Raw genomic sequence first — 24,000 nt, forward strand, 5'->3', positions numbered from 1 at the left:
GAGCAGCTCTCTAGTAGGGTCCCCCAGAGGTGCGGCTCATTATCAAGTATATGAAGGGAGGACAAAGATCCCACTCTGCTTGTAACAATGTTGTGCCCGGAGTCGGTTTCCAACCGCTTCAGTTGAGAGCCACACGCCCCGGCTACGCATAGAGCAAAGGTGACAGGTTCATTTGTAGTAGACAAAAGGAGAAAATAACAAGAATATGAACAACATGAAGAGAAATATAAAAAAGACGAGCATTAAGAAGAGTATGAAGGGGAATGACACAAAGAAGAAGAACATGATGAAGAAGGAGAACAAAGAATATAATGAAGAGGAAGAAGAAGAATATGAAAAGAAAAAGAGCACGAAGAACATGTAGAAGAAGAACATAAATACGAAGAAATAAGATTACAAAAGATTACAAAGGCGGAGCATGCCAACAGGAGACCTTTTGGTCCATAACTAGGTCGGATGCGAAAAAATTCTAATAATGACAAATAGATAAATAAATAAATAGATAAATCAATATATAAATAAATGAATTAATGAATAAATAAATGAATAAATGAATAAATAAATAAATAAATAAATAAATAAATAAATAAATAAATAAATAAATAAATAAATAAATAAATAAATAAATAAATAAATAAATAAATAAATAAATAATTAAATAAATAAATAGATAAATAAATAAATAAATAAATAAGTAAATTAATAAATAAATTAATTACTAAATAAAGAAAGAAATAAAGAAAGAAAGAAAGAAAGAAATAAACAAATTAGTTAGTTAATCAAAATTATAATAATATGAATAATAATGAATAAGTGCATAGATATAGTTGAATAATAAACAAACAGGTAAATAGTAAATAATAATAAACTACTATATAACTAATGATAAATAAAAATTAAACAAATAATAATAAACAGACAAATAATAACAAACAAATAAACAAATAGTATAGAATAAATGGCAGTCATTACAGCATGTTGGTTAGGTGTTTATCTAAATGAATCTTAAAGATTCGAACTGAACATGAAGAAGAACAAGAAGAAAAACATAAATAAAAATACGTGAACAAGAAGAACACGAAGAACATGAAAAAGAAGAAGGACATGAAAAGAAGAACACAAAAAGAAGAGTGTGAAGAAAAAGAATAATAATAATGATAAGAAGAAGAAGAAATCGTTATGTTCCTTCCATCTTTGGGGCAGAATGGCATTATGTTTGCACTGGGCCGGGACGAATGGAGGCCTTCTGGCAAGCTCAAATGGACCAGATCATTCATCTGTTGGTCTTGTATGTTCCCCACACGTATTCCTATTTGGTCGATTCTACCACTGCTTTTCATTTCCTACCCCGTCCCACATAGTCTGTTGATTTTCACTTCCACTCCCATTCCTCCCATTGCCTCCCTTCCCGATCTTTCCTCCCCGTCCCTTCCCCCTCCCATCCTTTCCCCTTTCCATCCCTTCCCCCTCCCCTCCCCTCCCCTTCCCCTCCCCTTTCCCTTTTTTCTTCTACTATCCCCCACCCTTCCCATAGCTTCCCACCTTCTCACCCTCCCTTCATTCTCTTTTCTTTCTCTCTTCCTTGCCCTTCTTCTCATCCCCTCTCCTCTTTTTTTTTCCACCGTCCCTCCGCTCTCTTTCCTTTCCATCCTCTCTTCCCTCCTCTCTCCTTATCAATTTATCCTCTCCTTGTCTCTTTTCTCCTCTTTACCTATCTGCCCCTCCCTGCTTTCCATTCCTGTCTTCCTCTTTACTTCATCTCCCTTTACCTCTCTCCTTCATTCGTACTCATTCCTCCCCCATCTCTGTCTCTCTGTCTTCCGGTGCTTCCAGCTTCCTTTCCCCTTACATCTTTCCTCCACTTTTCCTCTCTTTATTTTCTTTCCTTTTGCCCCCTTTCATTCAATTTTATTCAAACGTGTTTTCTTACACTTGCTGGCAACCTCCTTTTTTCTTAGTAAAGCCATAACCTTCCATAATTTTTTTTTTCGTGAATGCTCAAAGCCCCCCTCCCCATCGTTCCGCCCTCCTCTTATTAGTATGCCTTTACCCTCACTACGTACAGTAAATGAAAAGGGTAAAAAAATAATCCAAAGAAAAAGAAACAAATAAGAGATGTGCGCGAGTCTTAGGACGCCCTCAACCACGAACAGTAAACAAACATAAAAAAAGTGAGTGAGTGGCACGACAGACTCTCTTTACATGATCTTGTGTCTGAAACCCAGGAGACCACTTCGCTAAGCTGAGACCTCGTTTGTTGCCGAATCTCCTTTGTTGGGTTGAACGCAGCATTGGGAGTCGTTCTCAGGCACTCCTCACCGGAGGGGATGGGTGGACGGGGGGTAAAGATACTTATTTGTAATCACCCCCCACGGTGTCAGTTTCTAGTGGTTATAGTACATCAGTGTGGTGCTCACATCCTCTCATAAGAGTCAAGAGGCTCACGATGGAGACGCTTAGCTACGTGGTGATGTGGGTGAAAAAAATAATTGCAGTAATGCTACTGCCTTCGGGCTTGCGAGGCGGGGACCATCTCCAATGCGACACAATGCCACACACTTGTGTAAAACTTTCGTTGAATTCTGGGGTTTTAAGACACTCGGGTTGTTATAGTCATGGCGTGCTGGAATGTGTATAATTACTACGCCCCTGGAATGAGGGTAATACTGAGCTTGAATTCATGTTGGTTTCGCCGTAGTTAATACGTGATAATATTAGGCCCTAGGCCCGATACTGTTATATTCTTTTAATGCCCCAAATATAATTTGTACATATTCTAGGGATCAAACATTAATCCGCGTGTACGGTAAAACCATTGGGAATCAATAGAGGTACGCTTTGCTCGGTGTGGTTATCGCTCAACGATGACTGTTCATGGCTCAATAATGATGTTCATGGCTCAATGATGACCGTCAAACGATTGTCTAGACCACTAATTCTTTGTTTTTGAATGGCGGTGTTTTGCTTTGAACTACAAACTACAGAACTGATCATTTTAACCGAAACCTACCAATGCGTTTACGCCAAATATGGTGCCAGGTATGATGAATGTCACCTGCCATTGGATGTGGTAGTGGGCTAATTACAACGGTTAACAAAGTATTTGTCCCAAGGAAAAAAATCGTTGTACCTTATCTCTTATGTGTGTTGTGTAACCTGTGTCAGGCTTCTCACTACATGGGCAAAAGGTTCACGCCATATGCATTTTGCCTTCCCAATGGTTTAGAGAGAGCCAAAATATTATACTTTAGATGGCTTCTTCTACATTACAAATATAAAATGTATAACATTAACAGCCAAGCATATTGTAAAATATCCTAATTTATTATCTGCTATTAGGCCAGTACCTCACAGCCAAGACTTTCCTATACCTGACCCTCCAAAAACAAATGGAACTAAGTGTTGATGTGTCAAGTGAGGAGGTTATGGAAACGAAACAGAAAACACGGACTTTCAGCCAATCTGTTCTTCAAGTGAACCATATTTATTGAGTCAGGGAGATCTGAATGATTTTGTGCGGGATTTAAAAGTGAAAAAAGCAATCTGAACCTCTTGCTTTCAGGTTAAATGGCTGGAATCTTCTCCAGAAAAAATCCAAAGTTAGTTTCTATGTGTTTTTTTCTCATTTGAGGATGTTGTGATATTTTGCAAAGATGTATATTCTGTTATGGAAGAACTTAACCATAAATATGACAGAAATGAATGGAACTTGTTTATTGACCCTTCAAAAGTGAACCTGAAAGCTGTTTTGCTCCACAATGAAAATAAGTTTCCTTCTGTTTCCGTAGCCTATGCATCTAACATGAATGAAAATATATGAGAGTATAAAGCTTCTATTGCAAAAAATTAAGTATGACGAACATAAATGAATATCTGTGGTCGTGGTACTTTTACTTGGAATGCAACTGGGTTACATAAAATTTTGCTGCTTTCTGTATGAGTGGGACAGTCGAGATAAGAAAAATCATTATGAAAAGAATGTGTGACCGAAACGATCTCTGACCCCAGGAAAGAAGGATGTCAATCTTCCTCTTGTTGATTCAGAGAAATTTTATCTGTCTCCTTTGCATATTAAGCTAAGGTTGATGAAAACATTTATTAATGGTAAGGATAGAACTAGCAAGGGATTCACATATTTGAAAAATAAGTTTCCTATAGTAAGTGAAGCAAAAATAAAAGAATGTATTTTTGTTGGACCACAGATTAGGTAGTTGAAGAGAGACCAGATTTTTGATGAAGAGTTAAGTGATCTTGGATAAGCTGCATGGCTGTCATTTAAGAAAGTTTGCGCAGAGTTTTTGGGGAATCACAAAACAAATAACTATTCTGAAATCTTAAAAGAGCAACTGATATCCTACAAGGCCTTGGGATGCAATATGAGCCTAAAAATCCACTTCCTCGGCTCTCACTTGGACTTTCTCCCTGCAAATCTTGACACTGTCAGTGACAAACATGGTGAGGGGTTTCCCCAGGACATTCTGAACACGGAAACTTGAAAACCATATATTTCTTCATTTTATAGGTAAATTTCATTGAAATGTCAGCCTCATTTACTAGTTATAATTGTTCAAAACCTAATATGCTATCACAGAAAAGCTATGCCTAAAAGAACATATTTGAAATCAACAGAAAAAAAATCTATCAAGTTCATCTCCTTTTGCTTGTAGGACAGGTATTCTAACAAAGTTTGTTGACCAGTGTCATCACACCCCTTTAAGGTTGGATTGCTTTTAGTGTCGTGAACAAGGTTTTCTAATATTAGAAAAACATTTGTGCCAACTCTACAAACAGTTGAGTAACTTTCTAGATTTATCGTTGTGTTGCCTTTGGTTACTTATCTTAATCATTTACTAATTTATTTATCCAATTATCTTTGTTCAGCTAGTTTAGTTTAATTTAACTTGTTCAGTTGTTTTATTTCACCTCTATTTCACTTCACTTGTTTTCATTATTTTTTTTTATTAGTTTATTTCTATTTTGTTTATTTTACTTTTATTTTATCATTTTTTCTTTTAACTTTTTTCTTGAGCTTCTTATTTTCTACTTTATTTTTCTTTGTTTAATTCTATTTTATTTATTTTGTCCTAACTTGATTTATTTTTTATTCTAACTTTATTTCTTTGGATTATTCTAACTTTATTTCATTGGGTTTTTTATTCTTATTTTAATCATACTCTATTTATTCTGTATTGATTTTATTTTTATTTAATTCCATTATCTGTTTCATTCATTTTATTATCTTATATTGTTGTATTTCATAGTTTTTTGTTTATTCTATTTATCTTATTTTAATTTTCCTTTTATTTTATTCTATTTTATTATCATTGTTATATATACTTTTTTCATTGTTTTGACTGAGCTAGGAACAGGAGGGATTTGAACGTTCGTTAGCGACCTGGCTGCAACACTTGACAGTTCAATGTAAACCACAACTGCTGCATGGCTTGTTCTTCAGCTTTGTCAGAACGTGAGCACATATATCACGTATACAACAGAAGAACAGCAGAACAAACGATCCGGAAGTTGTTATGGTTTTTTATTTTATTTTCCTATTATTATTATTGATTTGATTATTTATTATTTAAAGTTAATGTCATTCGGACCAGATTCCCCAAAAGTTGTATATTTTAGTCTAGCCTTATTTATAGTATAGTATATACATATATATATATGTATATATATATGTATATATATATATATATATACATATATACATATATACATATATATATATATATATATGTATACATATATATATATATATATATACGTATATATATAAATATATACTGTATATATATGTATATATATGATGATGATATGGTTTAACGTCACAAACTCCCACCTATCGGAAGGCTAGGACGGTGCCCCTCAGAGGCGGCTTTGTAGCGTGGAATTTAATGAACCATGCCCTTGGTTTAACTTCGCTGGTAGCCGAATTCGAACCGCCATCAACTTCGCTGCAAGTAACGACACCGGTACACACACACACACACACACACACACACACACACACACACACACACACACACACACACACACACACACACACACACACACACACACACTCTCGGTGGCGCAGTTGGTAGAGCACTGAACTGCCACAATAGTGGCCCGCAGTTCTGGGTTCGAATCCTGCCCAGGGCCGAAATTATTTCGGTACCGCTGCGCTTCGGGTCGTTACTCTGACTCTCGTGGGCGGGGAGTTGGGTGTGTGTGTGTGTGCAAGGTCATAGCATTACCCATAGATCGGACCTACGAGCTCTGAGCTCTCTTCCAGGAGGGAAACAGCTGTCGATCACGAGTCCAACACGTGATCCAAAGACCAAGTGAATACACACACACACACACACACACACACACACACACACACACACACACACACACACACACACACACACATACATACATACATGTCTGTATGTATGTATGTATGTATGTATGTATGTATGTATGTATGTATGTATGTATGTATGTATGTATGCATGTATGTATGTATGTATGTATGTATGTATGTATGTATGTATGTATGTATGTGTGTATGTATGTATATATGTATGTATGTATGTATGTATGTTTGTATGTATGTATGTATGTATGTATGTATGTATGTATGTGTGTATGTATGTATATATGTATGTATGTATGTATGTATGTGTGTGTGTATGTATGCATGTATGTATGCATGCATGTATGCATGCATGCATGTATGTATGCATGTATGTATGTATGTATGTATGTATGTATGTATGTATGTATGTATGTATGTATGTATGTATGTATGTATGTATGTATGTATGTATGTATGTATGTGTGTATGTATGTATGTATTCATGTATGTATATATATATTTTCTCATTTAATATGTATGTATATATATGTATGCATATGTATGTATATATATATTTTCTCATTTAATTTGATCTTGTTTAATTTTTTATTCTATCTTATTTTATCATCTTTGTATCCCATCTTGTTTTATTTGATTTTATCTTGCTTAATTTTGTCTTATTTGATTTGATTTTGTTCTTATTTAAATTTATTTTTTTCTTATTTAAAATGGTAGTTGCCGACAAAATGGTCACAGTAGATACCATGTGAGGATGGAACCTTTATTGAATATACAATGTTTCGCTTGTGGAAAAAAAATCAAGTACATGATGTACTTGAAAAAGCTTAAACAGGCAAAGTATGTACTTGAAAAACCTTAGACAAGCGAAACGGAGTGCTTTTAATAAAAGTTTCATCCTCATATAAATTCTCTGTTTTTTTTTCCCTAATTTATTCAATTCACCCTGTATTATCTATTATTGATACCAGATGCTTCTCTTCAGCTTAGAAAAAATTGGCCCTTACAGCTTCTAGTGCCAATTTAATGGCTCGTTTCATCGTCAGAATCTTCATATCTTGATATAAATTCTCGCTTTCATAGCTCCACTTGTTATGTTGGCTCAGTTATATTTTCCAAGTGAGAGTGAGTAGTACACTAGTTTAGGCCCTGTTCACACTAACGGTTTCAACAGCGCCGGTTCAGTTACACTGTAAGTCAATTGTGGTGTTCATACACAACCACGCAGTTTTCCCTGACTGATGCGGTACATCGCGGTTCAAACCACTAGTATGATCAGGGCTTAGGCACTTCTGCGAGTTAGACTGACAGTTCAAATGCATCTTTGTTCTCATTTTATTCAGCTATTCTGACTATATTTTCAGCCACTTGTCCAAGCCGTTATGTGAACAGGCATAGACACCTTAACTTACATTATCTGGCAAAACGCAGTGCCGGGTGATCTAATAGAGGTGTTCATGTGAATCAAAGGCTTTAACAAGGTTGGCGCAAACAGGTTCATCATATTAAGACAACAGGGCAAGTCTCGCAGTAATGGAATTTAACTGGACAAATTTAGATTTAAGAAGGAAATAGGCAAGAAGTAGTTTACCAGTAGAGTGGTCAACGAAAAGAATAGACTTAGTAATCATGTAGTGAACACTGAAACTAACGGTTGTTTTAAGAAAAGGTTAGACAACTTTATGTATGGGGATGACAGGTGGTAATGGACAATGAACTACCTAGTGTAAGCCTTATGGTCTCTTCCAGTCTCCCTCATTCTTATATTCTTATGTAAAATTAACTATGAGACAATTATTCTTTTGTTCTTATTTGAACTACCTAGTGTAGGTTTTATGGACTCTTGCAGTCTCCTTCATTCTTCTGTTCTTAGGTTATCTAATCCTAGGAATATTTTTCGCTCACAGAGAACTAGCTAATCTAATTTATTTCCCATGTGACTTTCAGCCTCCTTCATTCTTATGTTCTTATGTTATCTAATCCTAGAAATACTTTTCGCTCACAGAGAACTAGTTAATCTAATTTATTTCCCATATCTATATTTTTTTCTGTCACATCATCTACCTAATTCATCTACAATATATCTTCTATTAGTACAAATGGTCTTGCATCCACTTAGTTGTGAGTTCGAATCCTGCAATTCTCTAGATTCCAAACAGTGACTATTACCTGCAATAAAAATCTATAAATCGCATAATAGGGCAAAAGTAACTGCTTCGGCCGCAACTACTCAGTACCTCAGGGCATAGGCTCCTTATATCATCTACTTAATTCATCATTAAATATATTCTCTGCTGTTACACCATGTAACTTATCTATCTACTCTCTACCTAACTGATCTGTCATTTGTTCCCTTTATGCTACGCCCCGTAGCACAATTTCTAGTTGACTAAATCAAGTACTGTTTGACTAATTCATGCTTTGTCTCCGACAAGCAAACTGAAACAAAGCTGAATGTAAAGCAGGGGAAATTACTCTAAAACCCTTTAATGTCTGTTGTGGCCAAATAGGAATATTACATTGTGTGTGTGTGTGTGTGTGTCTGTGTGTGTGTGTGTGTGTGTGTGTGTGTGTGTGTGTGTGTGTGTGTGTGTGTGTGTGTGTGTGTGTGTGTGTGTGTGTGTGTGTGTGTGTGTGTGTGTGTGTGTGTGTGTGTGTGTGTGTGTGTGTGTGTGTGTGTGTGTGTCTGTGTGTGTGTATTCACCTTGGTCTTTGGATCACGTGTTGGACTCGTGATCGACAGCTATTTCCCTCCCGGAAGAGAGCTCAGAGCTCGTATGACCAATCTATGTGTGTCTATGTGTTTTTGTACGTGTGTTTGTGTGTGTGTGTGTGTGTGTGTGTGTGTGTGTGTCTGTGCGTGTGTGTGTGCGTGTGTGTGTGTGCGTGTGTGCGTTTGTGTGTATGTGTGTGTGCGTGTGTGTGTGTGTGTGTGTGTGTGTGTGTGTGTGTGTGTGTGTGTGTGTGTGTGTGTGTGTGTATGTGTGTGTGTGTGTGTGTGTGTGCGTGTGTGTGTGTGTGTGTGTGTGTGTGTGTGTGTGTGTGTGTGTGTGTGTGTGTGTGTGTGTGTGTGTGTGTGTGTGAGTGTGTGTGTGTGTGTGTGCGTGTGTGTGTTTGTGTGTGTGTGTGTGTGTGTGTGTGTGTGTGTGTGTGTGTGTGTGTGTGTGTGTGTGTGTGTGTGTGTGTGTGTGTGTGTGTGTGTGTGTGTGTGTGTGTGTGTGTGTGTGTGTGTGTGTGTGTGTGTGTGTGTGTGTGTGTGTGTGTGTTTGTTTGTTTGTTTGGCGACCTGTCACCATGGCTTAATAAATGCAAAACTAACGACGCTGATGAATAGTGAAAATGTATTTATATTTCTGGCACGACTGATTGGCATCAGGGACTAGTCATGGTTGAACCAGAGACAGTAGAGGTGTTTTTCCATAAATAGAATTGAAACACTGACAGTCTCTATATCATCTCCGAAGCTGTCTAACCCAGTGGGTTAGACAGCCATGACCTGGGGCCATGAACTCTTGGCCATGTCCTGCTGTTACAAATTAAGCATTTCTATATAATGTAAGTAATCTGAATATAAAAATCTTACATTACGTTTTCATGGCAAAATATATACAAGATGAAGATTGCCAGCTTTGTATTACAGCAAATATTTTCTCTTCATCAACATTTAACTATTATTGTTGTTATTATTATTATTATTATTGCTATTCTATTCTTATTCATTTATCTAATTTCCGGGAAGGGATTTGGTAGAAAAATAAAGGGGAGCTACTCGAATTTTGAGAAATTGTGAAGGAGGGAATGGAGTGGAAACAATTGAGAACCACTGGTCTAACTTCTTCACGGTCGACCTCTCCAAACTCGGAACATTTAATCAACACAATTGCATACAGAGACGATCTTACAATAACAACAAACACCACAATTATAACATGCAGCCAAAAACGCACAAACATTCTCAGAAAGAGTTGGGGAAATGGCTGACGGAATACAACAGAATTGCTTCCACTTCTGACAACAACAGTGGGTACCCGCGGAGCTGTACGATGCGTATAGTTATGGATCGTATCTTTACGACGTTGGTGAGTCATTTACAGTCACGACCGAACCTATTAGGTCGTAAGTATACGTTTCCTTTAGCTTCGCAGAAGATATCAGAAGATATCAGGCGCTGTAGTATATAGAAGGGAATCCAACTATATCATTGAATCTCAACTTGTTCCTTCAGATGCTGCGTCCATGATCTGTCTTTCAATAACCGTATACAACTGCAAACAGACTTTGAAAGACGACAACATTGCTAACAAACATTGTTGCCCCATGCAGATGTATACAACTGATTCGCAACAGACTGCATCTAGCTTTACCATATCATCCAGCATACAGCTGTACGATGGACCACATTCAGTTGCACATATGAAAGTTGAATTCAACTGCACGACAACAATACACCCAGCTACTCCACTGCAAGCGGTATACAGCTGCACTACAGAAAGCAGCACATCTAGTTACAGCACAACAGCTGCGTACAGTTGTCCATATATTGCTGCACCACAAGCCAAATTCAGCTGCACAGCGGCATACCACAGTAAACTTGGAAATGGTTGCGGTGACCCTTCACAGCTGCAGGCAGCTGCACCAGAGTGTACAGTAAACTCGAAGATAGCTGTCTCATTACCACACTGCCGTGGTCTCTGTGACTGTGACGGTGATGGTGACTGAGTGTGGCTATGACGGTGACGGTAACGGCAACAGCGTCTATGAGTTCCAATGCCAATTTACAATATGAATGGCAGCGACTATTGTGATGATGATGAAGGTCACACTACTGTGACCTTCCTAATGCTAAGAGCTCTGAGAGCAAGTCGCCCCCCCCCATTGAGTTATCACTTTCTCTCTCCTCCTTCTCTTCTCCCTTTCCCTCACTCTCTCTTCTCTCCCTCTCTCCTCCCTTTCTCTTTCTCCTCCCTCTTTTTCTCCTTCTCCCTTTCTCCCCGTCATTCTCTCTATATGTTTCTCTTTCTCTGTCTCTCTCTCTCTGCTTCTTCTCCTTTGCATCTTTCACTCCTCTCAGCTTCAACTTCCCTGTGATCGTATGTCTAGAGATGATTCTACATCGACATGTTTATAGTTGAACGTTCAAGAACTCCATATTCTGTTGTTCTGTATTTTATTCTTAATCACGGTGTCTGATGTTTAACTGTTTTACATTCATATCGAATATTCAACGTCACTGCGACGCAACTTGTAATGATCAAGGTTTTTAAGATAACATATGCAAATACAGAATCATTGTTTTAGTTAGGTCTTATCAGCAATATGTCTGTAATTCCGTGACTATGTTTGAAATATTACAGGTATACACTCGTGACATGTGTCCGTTGTTGTGTATATGTCGACTGTGACATGACTTATTTGACTTTCTTTTTGTCCTTTATCAACTTTTTATATTCTTCCATGCCCCCAGGACAACAGTAACAACATGGTAGTATGTATGTCTATAAGACTGAAACCAAACGTGTGCATGGCTATGGCTTTTATTTATTTATTTATTTATTTTTACTTTATGTATTTACTTGTTTATTTTGTTTAATATTTGCACCGCCACGACAATGACTTTGAAGTCATCCAAAAATAGTTTCGTATTATCATGACTATCCACAGACATAACTGTGTTAACACCGTCCAAGTAATGTCCACACTGCCATGGCTATAATATATATATATTACCATGAATATATTTACGCAGTATGACTGGCTTGGCCTAAGCGCAAACTGAGGCCCAGGTGACATAGCACAGACCAAAAGCAGACTTCCTGTTGCTGAATTGAATTACAGTTTGAGTTTCTTTTTCACCTGAAATGCTGAGGTAGTATATCTAGAAGCATTTCAAGTAAGAGAATTCAAACTGTACTTCAGCTCAGCAACAGGAAATCTGCGTCTGCTCTGTGCTGCGTCACCTGTGTTGCCTGAATACCAGTAGGTTGCCCTTAGGCTTAGAGGGGATTTACACGGTCTAAAGTGATGTGTGAACGTGTGAACGGGGTATTTGGGGTTTAACCAACGTGTTCGACAACCAAATACCCCGTTCACACGTTCACACATCACTTTAAACACGTGTCTGTCGAACCGCGTTCGATGAACCGTTAGACCGTGAAAAACCCCTCTTAGGTTTGCACTGCTAAGGCTAATCCTACACCACGTGCACTATGTCTATAATCATGTTTTTTTAAGCCGATGTCTACGTTGGAGAAGACCGTTTACACAGTTATGTGTGAAGACTTACATTTTGGGTCCGGCGGTGTCCTTTGTAGATTCGATTCTGGCTACTGGCAAACGATCTTAATCATTTATAGGAAGCGGGCTTCGGGCAGACTAGACCATCTTTTTTTTTTTTTTAAGTGTCTGGTTGTCTCAGCTTATTACAATCGCCAGTCGACAACTGCAATATAATCTTCAGAGTTTGCCACTGGGTTGAAAGGATTAAAGTGGCATATTACCTCTGTTTCTTTCCTTATTATCTTCCAAGATGTCACCAATTTCACCCCTCTTTTCACTAACTACTTAACCTTGATACCATTTCCCTCTTCACCCTTTCTCATATTTCACCCTACATTCCCCGTCAACCTACCACTCCACTTCTCATTTCAATTATCATTATGAAACGTTTTTCAAACCCTTATTTCACCCTAATACTACTCCTCTCTTCACCCCTTCTCTCCCTTCACCCCACCTTTAGAGTCACCCCTCCCCCACCTCCCCTGCAGCACGCTGGTGGCGTCATTGGAAGCGTGCTGGTCTCGCATTTGCTTAGTTTTGGGTTTGAATCCCGCATTCCTCTACGATTCCCAGCAGCGACTGTGACCTTCCCCGAGAGTCTCCTAACCACATAGGGTAAAGGTGACGGTTTCGGCTCCAGCTGCTAAGATCCTCTTACCGTACGCTCCTCACCACTGCCCCCCCCCACCTCCTCTTGAATACAAAATTCATGACGAAAGGCATGAGAACTGCATGACGTCATGCGGAGTGTAAAACTCAGTGTTTTCTCTTCCATTGTCTCACTTAAGTCGATGTAGTTCTCCTCCTCCACGTTCTCATTTCTCTCTTGTTTCTCATTTTCTTTCCTGTCGTTCTCATTTTTATTCTTTTCTGTCATCCGTCTCGCCTTCGTCTTTGTCATTATTTCCTCTTTTCCGCTGTCGTTTGTTCTTTCCTCTTTATTCTATTTTATTTTTTAACACTTCTTTTTCCTTCGTTTCTTTTACCCCCCCCCGAAAACTTTAAATGTTATTTATTTTATTTTCTCCCCACTCTATTTTTTCCCCTACTCTCATAATTTTTCCCCTCCTTTCTACCTCACACTCTTCGTTATTTCTATTTCTTTCGTTTATTTTCTTTTACTTCCGTTCACTTCATTCTTCTCACATTTCCTTCATTTCCATTCTTCCTACTGTTCCACAAACCAAGGGATCCAACGTCAGGAGACGCTGAGTAGCAGCGGCCGAAGATGGCACCTTTGCCATATGCCTATAAGAGCGAAAATCAGTCACTGCAGGGAATCGGAAAGGACTAGGAGATTCGAACCCATAACTAAACGAATTCGTGAGCAGTACGCTTCCGATCACGCTACCTCGCACAGAAATACTTAAATAGTATAGATAAATTGCTTTACACACCTTACCACATGCTTAACCCACTCAAGCGTCCAGAAATAGAGGGGTATCCTCGCTACTTTTACTGGTTTCGAGTTGACCATGGACATATACATACATATATATATATATATATATATATATATAGATATATATGTATATATATATATATGTTTATATATATTTATATATATATATATGTATATATATATTTGTATATATATATGTATATATATATATATTTGTATATATATACATATATATATATATATATATATATTTATTTATATATGTATATATATACTGGGAAAGGAGATGTGGGTCTTTGTAAGTGCATATGGGCCGGGCAGTGAGAAGAGCAGGGAAGAAAGGGAGGCCTTTTGGATAGATTTAAATGAGTGCATGGAGGGTTTGGGAAGAGGTGTCAATGTAATGGTACTGGGAGACCTTAATGCTAGAGTGGGAGATGGTCCAATCGATGGAGTGGTTGGGAAGTGTGGAGTTCCAGGAAAGAATCGTAGTGGAGAGTTGATGGTGGAAATGTGTCTAGAAAGAGAGTTGATGATAGCAAATACAGTGTTTCGGAAGAAAGTCAAGCATAAGTACACATGGGAGAGGGTGGTGGAGGGAAGGGTGGTAGATAGAGCGCTAATGGATTATGTAGTGGTAAATAGGATTATGATAGGAAGAGTTAAGGATGTACATGTGCTAAGGGGAGAGGGTGGGGGAATATCAGATCATTTTTTGGTGGAAGGTAAGTTGAGAGTGGAGGATAGATGGAGAAGGAGGAAAGGGACAAAAGGTAGGGAGGTTCTTAGAGTGAACTCCTTGAATGAAAAGGAAAAGGAGAAGGAGTACGAAAAGAAGCTGAAGGAGGAGTGGGAGGGAGTAAAGGATAGAGCAGAGATGGGTGTGGAGGAGGAATGGGGATGGTTCAAGGAGGGAGTCTTAAAGTGTGCAAGGATGGTGTGTGGAACAAGAAGGACAGGGGGAAATAGAAGAAAGGGTAGTGAATGGTGGGATGAGGAAACAAAGAAGGCTGTAGAAGAGAAGAAGCGAGCATTCACAGATTGGTTACAAAAGAGGACAGGGGAGTCATATGAGACGTACAAAGAAAAGAAAAGAGAAGTAAAGCAAAAGGTAAAGGAGGCAAAGAGGAGAGCAGATGTGAAATGGGGTAGGAGTATGACAGAAAATTTTGAAAGTAATAAAAAGATGTTTTGGAAAGAAATTAAGAGAGGAAGAGGAGGCGAATCAAGTAGGGAAGAAAAGGTAAAAGGTACAGATGGAGAGTTGATAATGGAAGAGATGGCAGTGAGGGGAAGATGGGCAGAATATTTTAGGGAGTTGCTGAATGTGAAGGAGGATAGGGAAGGAAAGATAGCTGCAGTGGGAAATACGAAAAAAATGAAAGTGATGAGTGAGGAGAATGGAGGAGAAATAAGGAAGGATGAGGTGAAGGCAGTTGTAAAGATGATGAAAGCAGGTAAGGCACCTGGTCTGGATGGATGTCATGCAGAATGTCTGAAAAAGGGAGGTTCAGTGATGGTGGACTGGTTGGTGAGATTATTTAATGTTTGCTGGAGAGAGGGTAGAGTACCGGAGGACTGGAGTAGTGCCTGTATAGTTCCTCTTTACAAGGGAAAAGGGGACAAGTGTGAATGTAGTAATTTCAGAGGGATTAGCCTGTTGAGTGTAGTAGGGAAGGCTTATGGGAGAATCTTAATTGAGAGGATTAGGAGAGGAACAGAAGGAGTAATTGGTGAGGAACAGTGTGGATTTAGGACGGGTAGAGGTTGTGTAGATCAGATCTTTGTGGTAAGACAGATATGTGAGAAAGCTATAGGAAAGGGGAAGGATGTTTTTTGGGCTTTCATGGATCTGGAAAAGGCTTATGATAGGGTAGACAGAAAGGCACTGTGGGAGGTTATGCAGATTTATGGGATAGGAGGAAAGCTTTTGGGAGCTGTCAAGAGTTTTTATGTGAGTAGTAGAGCATGTGTTAGGATTGGAAATGGAGAGAGTGAGTGGTTTGAAGTAAAGGTGGGACTTCGTCAAGGATGCGTTATGTCGCCCTGGCTGTTCAACTTATACATGGATGGGGTGGTGCGAGAGGTGAATGCTAGGGTAGTGAGTCAGGGATTGGAGATGGTTAAAGAAAATGGAGAAAAGTGGGAGGTGAGCCAGCTGTTGTTTGCGGACGACACTGCGCTTGTGGCAGGGTCAGAGGAGGGATTGAGGAAGCTGGTGGCAGAGTTTGGGAGAGTATGTGATAGAAGAAAGCTAAAGATAAATGTGGGTAAAAGTAAGGTGATGAGATGTACAAGGGGTGAAAGTGGCAGTAGACTGGAAGTGAACATTAAGGGAGAGCGACTGGAGGAAGTGGATAGTTTTAGATACTTGGGTGCAAGTGTAGCAGGAAAAGGTGGAGTGAAGGTGGAGGTAGAATGTAGATTGAGAGAAGCGAGTAAATGCCTTGGTGGTTTAAAGAGTGTAATGAGAAATAGACATTTAGGAATGGATGCGAAGAGGAGACTGTATGAAGGAGTGATTGTGCCAACAGCACTGTATGGGGCAGAAACGTGGAACATAAGAGAAGAAGAGAGAAGGAGTTTGAATGTGTTTGAGATGAGGTGTCTGAGAAGTATGGTGGGGGTTACTAGGCTAGATAGAGTGAGAAATGAGGAGGTGAGGAGGAGAACAGGGGTGAAAAAGGATTTGGGAGAGAGGGTTGATGAAAGAATATTAGGATGGTTTGGACACATGGAAAGAATGAGTGAAGAAAGACTAGTAAAAGAGGTATGGAAGGCAGATGTGGAGGGAGTGAACATGAGGGGACGTCCTAGGATGAGGTGGATGGATGGGGTGAAGGGGGCTTTGGGGAAGAGGGGAATGTCTGTTGAGGAAGGAAGGGAGAGGACGGAAGACAGAGGTGAGTGGAGAATGGTTGTATATGGATGATGTTGTGACTGCATGAGGAGGAATGGGCGGGGGGGTGGGGGGTAGTATGTGTGAGTAAATTTTGACGCAGCCCGAAGGGATTTCTCCCCGTCCTCCCTTTATATGCAAAGGGGGACGGAGAGGGGGGGTCGCCGATTAAATGAAGCGGCCTTGCTGTGGATGTACTGTGTCTTGCGACACTGCTTCTGACCCAGGGCGGTGGGCAGGGTTCAGGGATGACCCGTCATCCAGATGGTGCTCAGATGAGAGGAAGGGTGGGAGGGGTGTGGAGTGTATTTAGGGATGAAATGGGTGGGAGTGTTTTTATGCCTTTCCCTTTGTGGCTACCTCCCTTGGAAGGGGGAAAAAGCCTTGGTATATGTATGTATATATATATATATATATATATATATATATACATACATATGTATATATGTATGTGTGAGAGAGAGAGAGAGAGAGAGAGAGAGAGAAGGAGAGGAGGCCTTTCACGATCTATTCTTAACTCAAAACCAGTAAAAATGGCGGGAATGCCCCTCTGTTTCTGGAAATTATCGAAATTATCTGTTGTTTAGATTGCTGATATAGTCTCAGAGTCCCATAGGGAAAGTATCCCTGGTAAAGGTCAGGGTGAGGGTTGGGGTTGAGGGATTGAGTTAGGGGTCTTTGACAGGAGAGTACAGTGAGCAAGGGACAGTGAACATTGAGGTCAGCTGGGGTCAGATAAGGTCACGAGAGTTCATGACATAAATGACCCAAACTTGACAAAGGAGTTGTAGAGTAGAACACAAATATGTTTAGTAGCTTGGCTTGTTTCATTACATTTTATTTGTTTTCTTCTCTTTTTAGGGGAGTGGTCTTTTATTTGATTTATTTGATTTTTTGGTTGGATTTGATTTTGGTGTGTGTGTTTGTGTGTGTGTGTGTGTGTGTGTGTGTGTGTGTGTGTGTGTGTGTGTGTGTGTGTGTGTGTGTGTGTGTGTGTGTGTGTGTGTGTGTGTGTGTGTGTGTGTGTGTGTGTGTGTGTGTGTGTGTGTGTGTGAATACACACGCGCACGTGTAGATAGGCCTGTGGCCTGACGTCAGGGACGAGGCAAAATGAGGCAAAATAAAAAGAATATGTTAAAAAAAAGAGAGAGAGAGAGAGAGAGAGAGAGAGAGAGAGAGAGAGAGAGAGAGAGAGAGAGAGAGAGAGAGAGAGAGAGAGAGAGAGAGAGAGAGAGAGAGAGAGGGAGAGAGAGAGAGAGAGAGAGAGAGAGAGAGAGAGAGAGAGAGAGAGAGAGAGAGAGAGAGAGAGAGAGAGAGACAGAGAGAGAGAGAGAGAGAGAGAGAGAGAGAGAGAGAGAGAGAGAGAGAGAGAGAGAGGGAGAGGGAGAGAGAGAGAGAGAGAGAGAGAGAGAGAGAGAGAGAGAGAGAGAGAGAGAGAGAGAGAGAGAGAGAGGAAAAGAAGAAAAAAAGAGGATGATGGATCGACGAAGAACTCAAGGAAGGAACGAGAGGATGCAACGGCAAGGATACTAAGGGGAGAATACAAGAGGTCGATTGGAGATAGGGAACGCTTGATAGACGATTGAAAAAAGAAGACTACGAGATAAATAGAAGACTGGAAACCAGGTTTCAGAAACTGAAAACGGAGACAGTTGGGACATATAAGGAGCAGTGACTGAATCTACGAATAAAGAATGAGGACGGAAGTAAAGAGCGTAGGCAGGGAGAGGAGGAGGTAAAGCAGAAATACATTGAGACGACAAAAGAAAGTAAAGAAGACAGATGAAAAATCAGGCGATGCGATCCTTAAAACAGATTGAATGGTGAGGGCAAGAAGGAAGGGAAAAAGAGGGAGAGGACGAAGAAAAGGATATGGAAAAGATGAAAGAAGGAAGTGCAAAGAAAATGGAAGATGGAGAAATTTGGAATAGAGGGGAAGAATGTTGAGATTGATCTACAACGTAGACTATGGACAGCTTGGTTCATTTAGAGGTAAAATGTAGAATAGAAAATGATAAATAAACAAGAAAATAAGTAAACGAGTAAATGAATAATTAGATAAATCGAAAAAGAAACAAATTGATAAATGATAAGTAATTATATAAAGAAATGAATAAATGGTTAAATGAATTTATAAATAATGAACAATTAAATAGATAAGTAAATAGCTGAGTATGTATATAAATAAATAGAAAATATAAACTAATCTATAAAGAAACAAATTCATGCTATAAATGATAATTGAAAAGTACTACAGCAGGTTGGTTAGGTGTTTTATGGCAAGTAATTGTAAAATTTTGATTTGATAAAGTCCTCTTCATGTGTTTGGAAAATGTATAGGATAATGAATACTGTGTTTGGAAAATGTATAGGATAGTGAATAGGAAAATCATAATTGTGATGATGGTAGTGATGTTGATGCTGATGATGGTAAAGATGATGACGTGATGATGATGATTACATGATTATGATGATATGTAAGATGATGGTGAACATGGTGATAATGGCATGATGATGATGACAACGTGATAATGATGATTTGATGCCTCAAGTCTGATTAACCGGATAACCTGCAGCTCCATTATGTTTGGCATCGGTCCTGGGGATTTCCCATAGATCAAGAGAGTGCGAGCAGTCACCGGTTGCTATTTCTCATTTTAGAAAGAAATTAAAGATAGTCAAAGCTGATAAGGTATCCATCTTGGGTCAGGTCCGAAGATCGAGTGCCAGCCCCTCGGGGCCTCACCTATAGAAATGAGACTATTGATGAAATATTAAGATGAGCCGATGTCTTCCCCTCATGTACCAGATGAATAGGATAAAAGAAGGATTCAAAGGAATCATGGGAGGCAAAAAAAAAAAAAAAAAAAAAAAAATATATATATATATATATATATATATATATATATATATATAAAATAAATAAATAAATAAATAAATAAATAAATAAATAGATAAATAAATAAATAAATAAATAAATAAATATATAAACAAATAAATAAATAAATAAATAAATAAATAAATAAATAAATAAATAAATAAATAGATAAATAAATAAATAAATAAATAAATAAATAAATAAATAAATAAATAAATAAATAAATAAACAAATAAACAAATGAATAAATAGATATATAAACAAATGAATAAATAAATAAATAAATAAATAGATAAATAAATAAATAAATAAATAAATAAATAGATAAATAAATAAATAAATAAATAAATAAATAAATAAATAAATAAACAAATAAATAAACAAATAAATAAGTAAAAGAAAAAAAAATTATGGCCAAGTTCAAGTTGGAATAAGGGACAGAGAAAAGTGGAGAGGAAGACCTTAAAGGCGAAGAAATGTAACAAAGATAAAACAAGTAAGGGGCGAAGCTACATAAGGAATTTGGTAAAAATGAGATAGAGAGAGAGAAAAACAGAGAAAGATACAGAGAGAGAGAGAGAGGAAGAAGAAAAAAAGACGGTGGGTTTCCAGAGGAAAAACGTTGGAGAAATTTGAAGAATAGACATTAGAAAGCCAAATGAACAGATAAGAGAGCTAACAGTAAAATTTATTGACGTGTATATGTGCTTAGGTGCATGAGCATATGCATATGGAAAGCAAGCACACATTATACATATATATATATATATATATATATATATATATATATATATATATATATATATATATATATATATATATATCGAACCCGGACCGCCGTAGTAGCGGCCGCGAACGCTACCTCTGCGCCGTCAAGTGTGTGTGTGGGTGGGTGTGCGCGCTTGACTGAGACTGAGACGGAGACTGGAAAAGACTAAAAGAGAATGAAAGAGAACGAAAGAGAAAGAAATAGACTTAAAGGAACTAAAAGCGAAGCAACAAGACCACATGACACTGAAAGGGACTGGAAGGTCAGAGGGACGGAGAGCGTCGAGAGGAGGATCAGGTAAAGGCAAGTCTTGTACGGGGCGTCATTATGGAGCAACTGAATAATCCAGTGTTTGTCCTCTGAGACTCATTTCTTTCCTTTGTCGACTTCCAGGTGACATGGATGCGACAGCGGGACCTGCATATCTTGACAGCTGGCTACATCACCTACTCTGCGGATGACAGATTCAAGGTGAGGCGTTGTACCCTTGAGTCGATCTTTCCCCCTGTTCATGTTCTTTCCCTCAAGTGTTCAGCTTATGTTCTTTTTCACAATAGCGGTTTGAACCGTGACAGTTACATTAATGTAATTCAGTGGAGGCTTTCACACATAACCGCGCAGTTTATCCTTGACTATGTTGTTTTGCAGCGGTTTCCGCGGGGTTCAAACCGCTAGTATGAACAGGGGCTAAGTCTTGAAAAAAGAACGAAATATTTTTGAAGATATAGAGTTTGTTTACGATCTATATATTTATTTTTTGTTTATTCATTCATTTATTTATTATTATTCCTGGATTATCACTCATCATATGGGTACGAAACAGCTCCAAATCTTGATTACACATGAGATTATATTCACATGTACATACGGGCTAAGGAAAAGGAGATGTGGGTCTTTGTAAGTCCATATGGGCCTGGTAGTGAGAAGAGTGTAGAGGAAAGGGAGAAGTTTTGGATATATTTCATTGAGAGCATAGAGTATTTAGAGAGAAATATCAATATAGTGGTATTGAGAGATCTGAATGCTAGGGTAGAACACGAACCAATAGACGGAGTTGTTGGGAAGTTTGTAGTTCCAGGAAAAAACGTGGTAGAGAGATGATGGTGGAGATATGTCTCGTAAGAGAGTTGATGATAGTAAATACAGTATTTAGGAAAAAAGTCAAGCATAAGTATTAATGGGAGCGGGTAGTGGACGGAAAGGTAGTAAAAAGGGTTTTAATGGACTATATAGAAATAAACCAGAAGAACAGTAGGAGAAGTTTCTAAGGAGAAAGAGTTGGGGAATATCAGATCATTTGTTGGTGGAAGGTAAGTTGAGAGAGGAAAAGGACAGAAGGTTTAGATTAGAGTAAACTGCTTAAATAAAAAATAAAAGGAGAAGGCGTACAAGAAGAAGCTTAGATAGGAGTGGGAGTGAAGGATAGAGTAGAACCAGGAGTGGAGGAGGAATGTGGATGTTCCAAGGAGGGAGTCACAAGGTGTACAAAGATGGTGTGTGGAACAAGGAAAATAGGAGGAAATAGAAGGGTAGTGAGTGGTGGGATGAGAAAGCAAAGAAGGTTTTAGAAGAGAAAAAACGAGCACTCACAGACTGGATAAAAAATTGGACTAGAGAATCATATGAGAGGCACAAAGAAAGGTGATAAAATGTAAAGTATATGATAAAGGAAGCAAAGAAAAGAGAATATGTGAAATGGGGTAAGAGTATGACAGAAATTTTGGACGTAATAAAAAAAATGAAAAGAAATTAAGAGAGGAAGGGGAGGCGAATCAAGTAGGAAGAAGTGGTACAAGGTGCAGATGGAGAGATGATAATGGACCTCAACTCAGTCTGCTTCGTGACCTCAGCTCAGCCTGCTTCGTGACCTCAGCTAGAGAGCTCGTTTTCTGCACAGACACCAGCTAGAGAATATCTGTGAAATCTATATGTCCAAATAGTGACAAGTGATTGTGTTGTGTTTTTGTAATTGTATATGTATAGCGCTATACAGTTACAACTATAAGATAAAGTGTAGTGTTCTATTTAGAATCATAACAGTATTCTGTTACTTTACTCCAAAGGTAGGAGTAATAGTATAAGGTAAACAGAGTAAGATTCGTGTATTTAGTTTATTAGAGACCGATTTTTTGTTGTTGATATATATTTTCTCTTTGCCGTTTGTATTGCTGAAGGAGGAGCAAAATGACTTGTGAAGGTTGTGTGAACCTGGAAGACCATCTCAGGATGTATGAGGAGGAAATCCGTCTTCTCGCGACTGCACTCTGTGAGAAGAGTGAATCCTCCTCACAACCCAAAGAGCGTTCCACTTATTCCCCTTCTGTCACTGTCGTGAGCGAGTGGCGCTCCGTGGGGTCCCGTTTTTCGAGCCCGTGTTCGGTAAGCAGTTGCCCTATGGAGCAACCGCTGGCTCTAGCCAACCGTTTTGCTCTGCTGGAGGATGAAGTGGCTGAAAATCAGGATTTCTTGGTGGTAGGGGACTCCATGGTGCGAGACTATGACGACATCCTGCAGCAGAACACTAAACGGCGTCGCAAGCTTGTATGTCAACCGGGCCATGGGATCGCCGATTGTACCCAGACCATTAGGGAGCAAAGACGGACGAACACAGTTACGATTGTTCATACGGGAAGTAACGATGTGGGTAGGGTGAGATCAGAGGAACTTGTTTGGAATTACAAGGTCCTCCTTCAGGAGATGAAGGAGCGTGGGAGCCGTCACATAGTCTGTGAGATCCTCCCAAGAATCTACTCAGGCTCGTGTTGGAACAGTAGAGCCATAGGGATCAATGAAAGGGTATCACGATTGTGCAAGCGACTGGGATACCACTTTCTTGATCTTTGGTATCTCTTTTCCAGGCGTCATGACCATTACGCTTCTGATGGGATCCACTTTACCCAAAGAGGCAAAGATGTTCTTACAAACCTCATTGTGGGATTTTGTAATGAACTAGTTCCTTTTTTGGGATAGAAACCCAAAGGGAAAGGGAAATAGAGTGTACTGGCGAAAACTGAGTAGAGTATAGCATTAACGTAGAACAATATGATATTATAGGACAAAATATAATTTTATGATATAATGTCGATAGAGAACAAAATGTTACATTAGGACGTAATGTCAAAGGAAAAAATGTCATGATGAGATGTAATGACAGTTGAGGACAAAATACCACGATGGGATGTAATGATAGTGGAGAACAAAATATCACGATGGGATGTAATGATATTGGAGGACAAAATATCACAGTAGGATATAATGTCAGTGGAGGACAAAATATAATTTTAGGAAGGGATGCCGGACAGAATCTCAATGAAAAACAAAATAGCACGATTGGATGTAATGGCAGTGGAGGACAAAATATCACGTTGGGATCTAATGTTAGTGGAGGGCAAAATATTACAGTAGGATATAATGTCACTGGAGGACA

At 38.8% G+C, this 24,000-nt stretch overlaps 1 protein-coding gene across 1 annotated transcript in view; it reads left to right on the forward strand.

The window, feature by feature from the left end:
- The window catches only part of LOC143022053 (uncharacterized), a 736,903-nt gene that overhangs the window by 636,905 nt on the left and 75,998 nt on the right, over window positions 1-24,000 (forward strand). Inside the window, exon 4 of the mRNA XM_076179990.1 lies at window positions 20,967-21,044. Coding sequence (XP_076036105.1) covers window positions 20,967-21,044 — 78 coding nt within the window. The remainder of the gene's footprint in view (window positions 1-20,966; window positions 21,045-24,000) is intronic.

The sequence above is a fragment of the Oratosquilla oratoria genome, chromosome 43, assembly GCF_046742065.1.
Source record: "Oratosquilla oratoria isolate Oo_2021 chromosome 43, ASM4674206v1, whole genome shotgun sequence".
Taxonomy (NCBI): Eukaryota; Metazoa; Arthropoda; class Malacostraca; order Stomatopoda; family Squillidae; genus Oratosquilla; species Oratosquilla oratoria.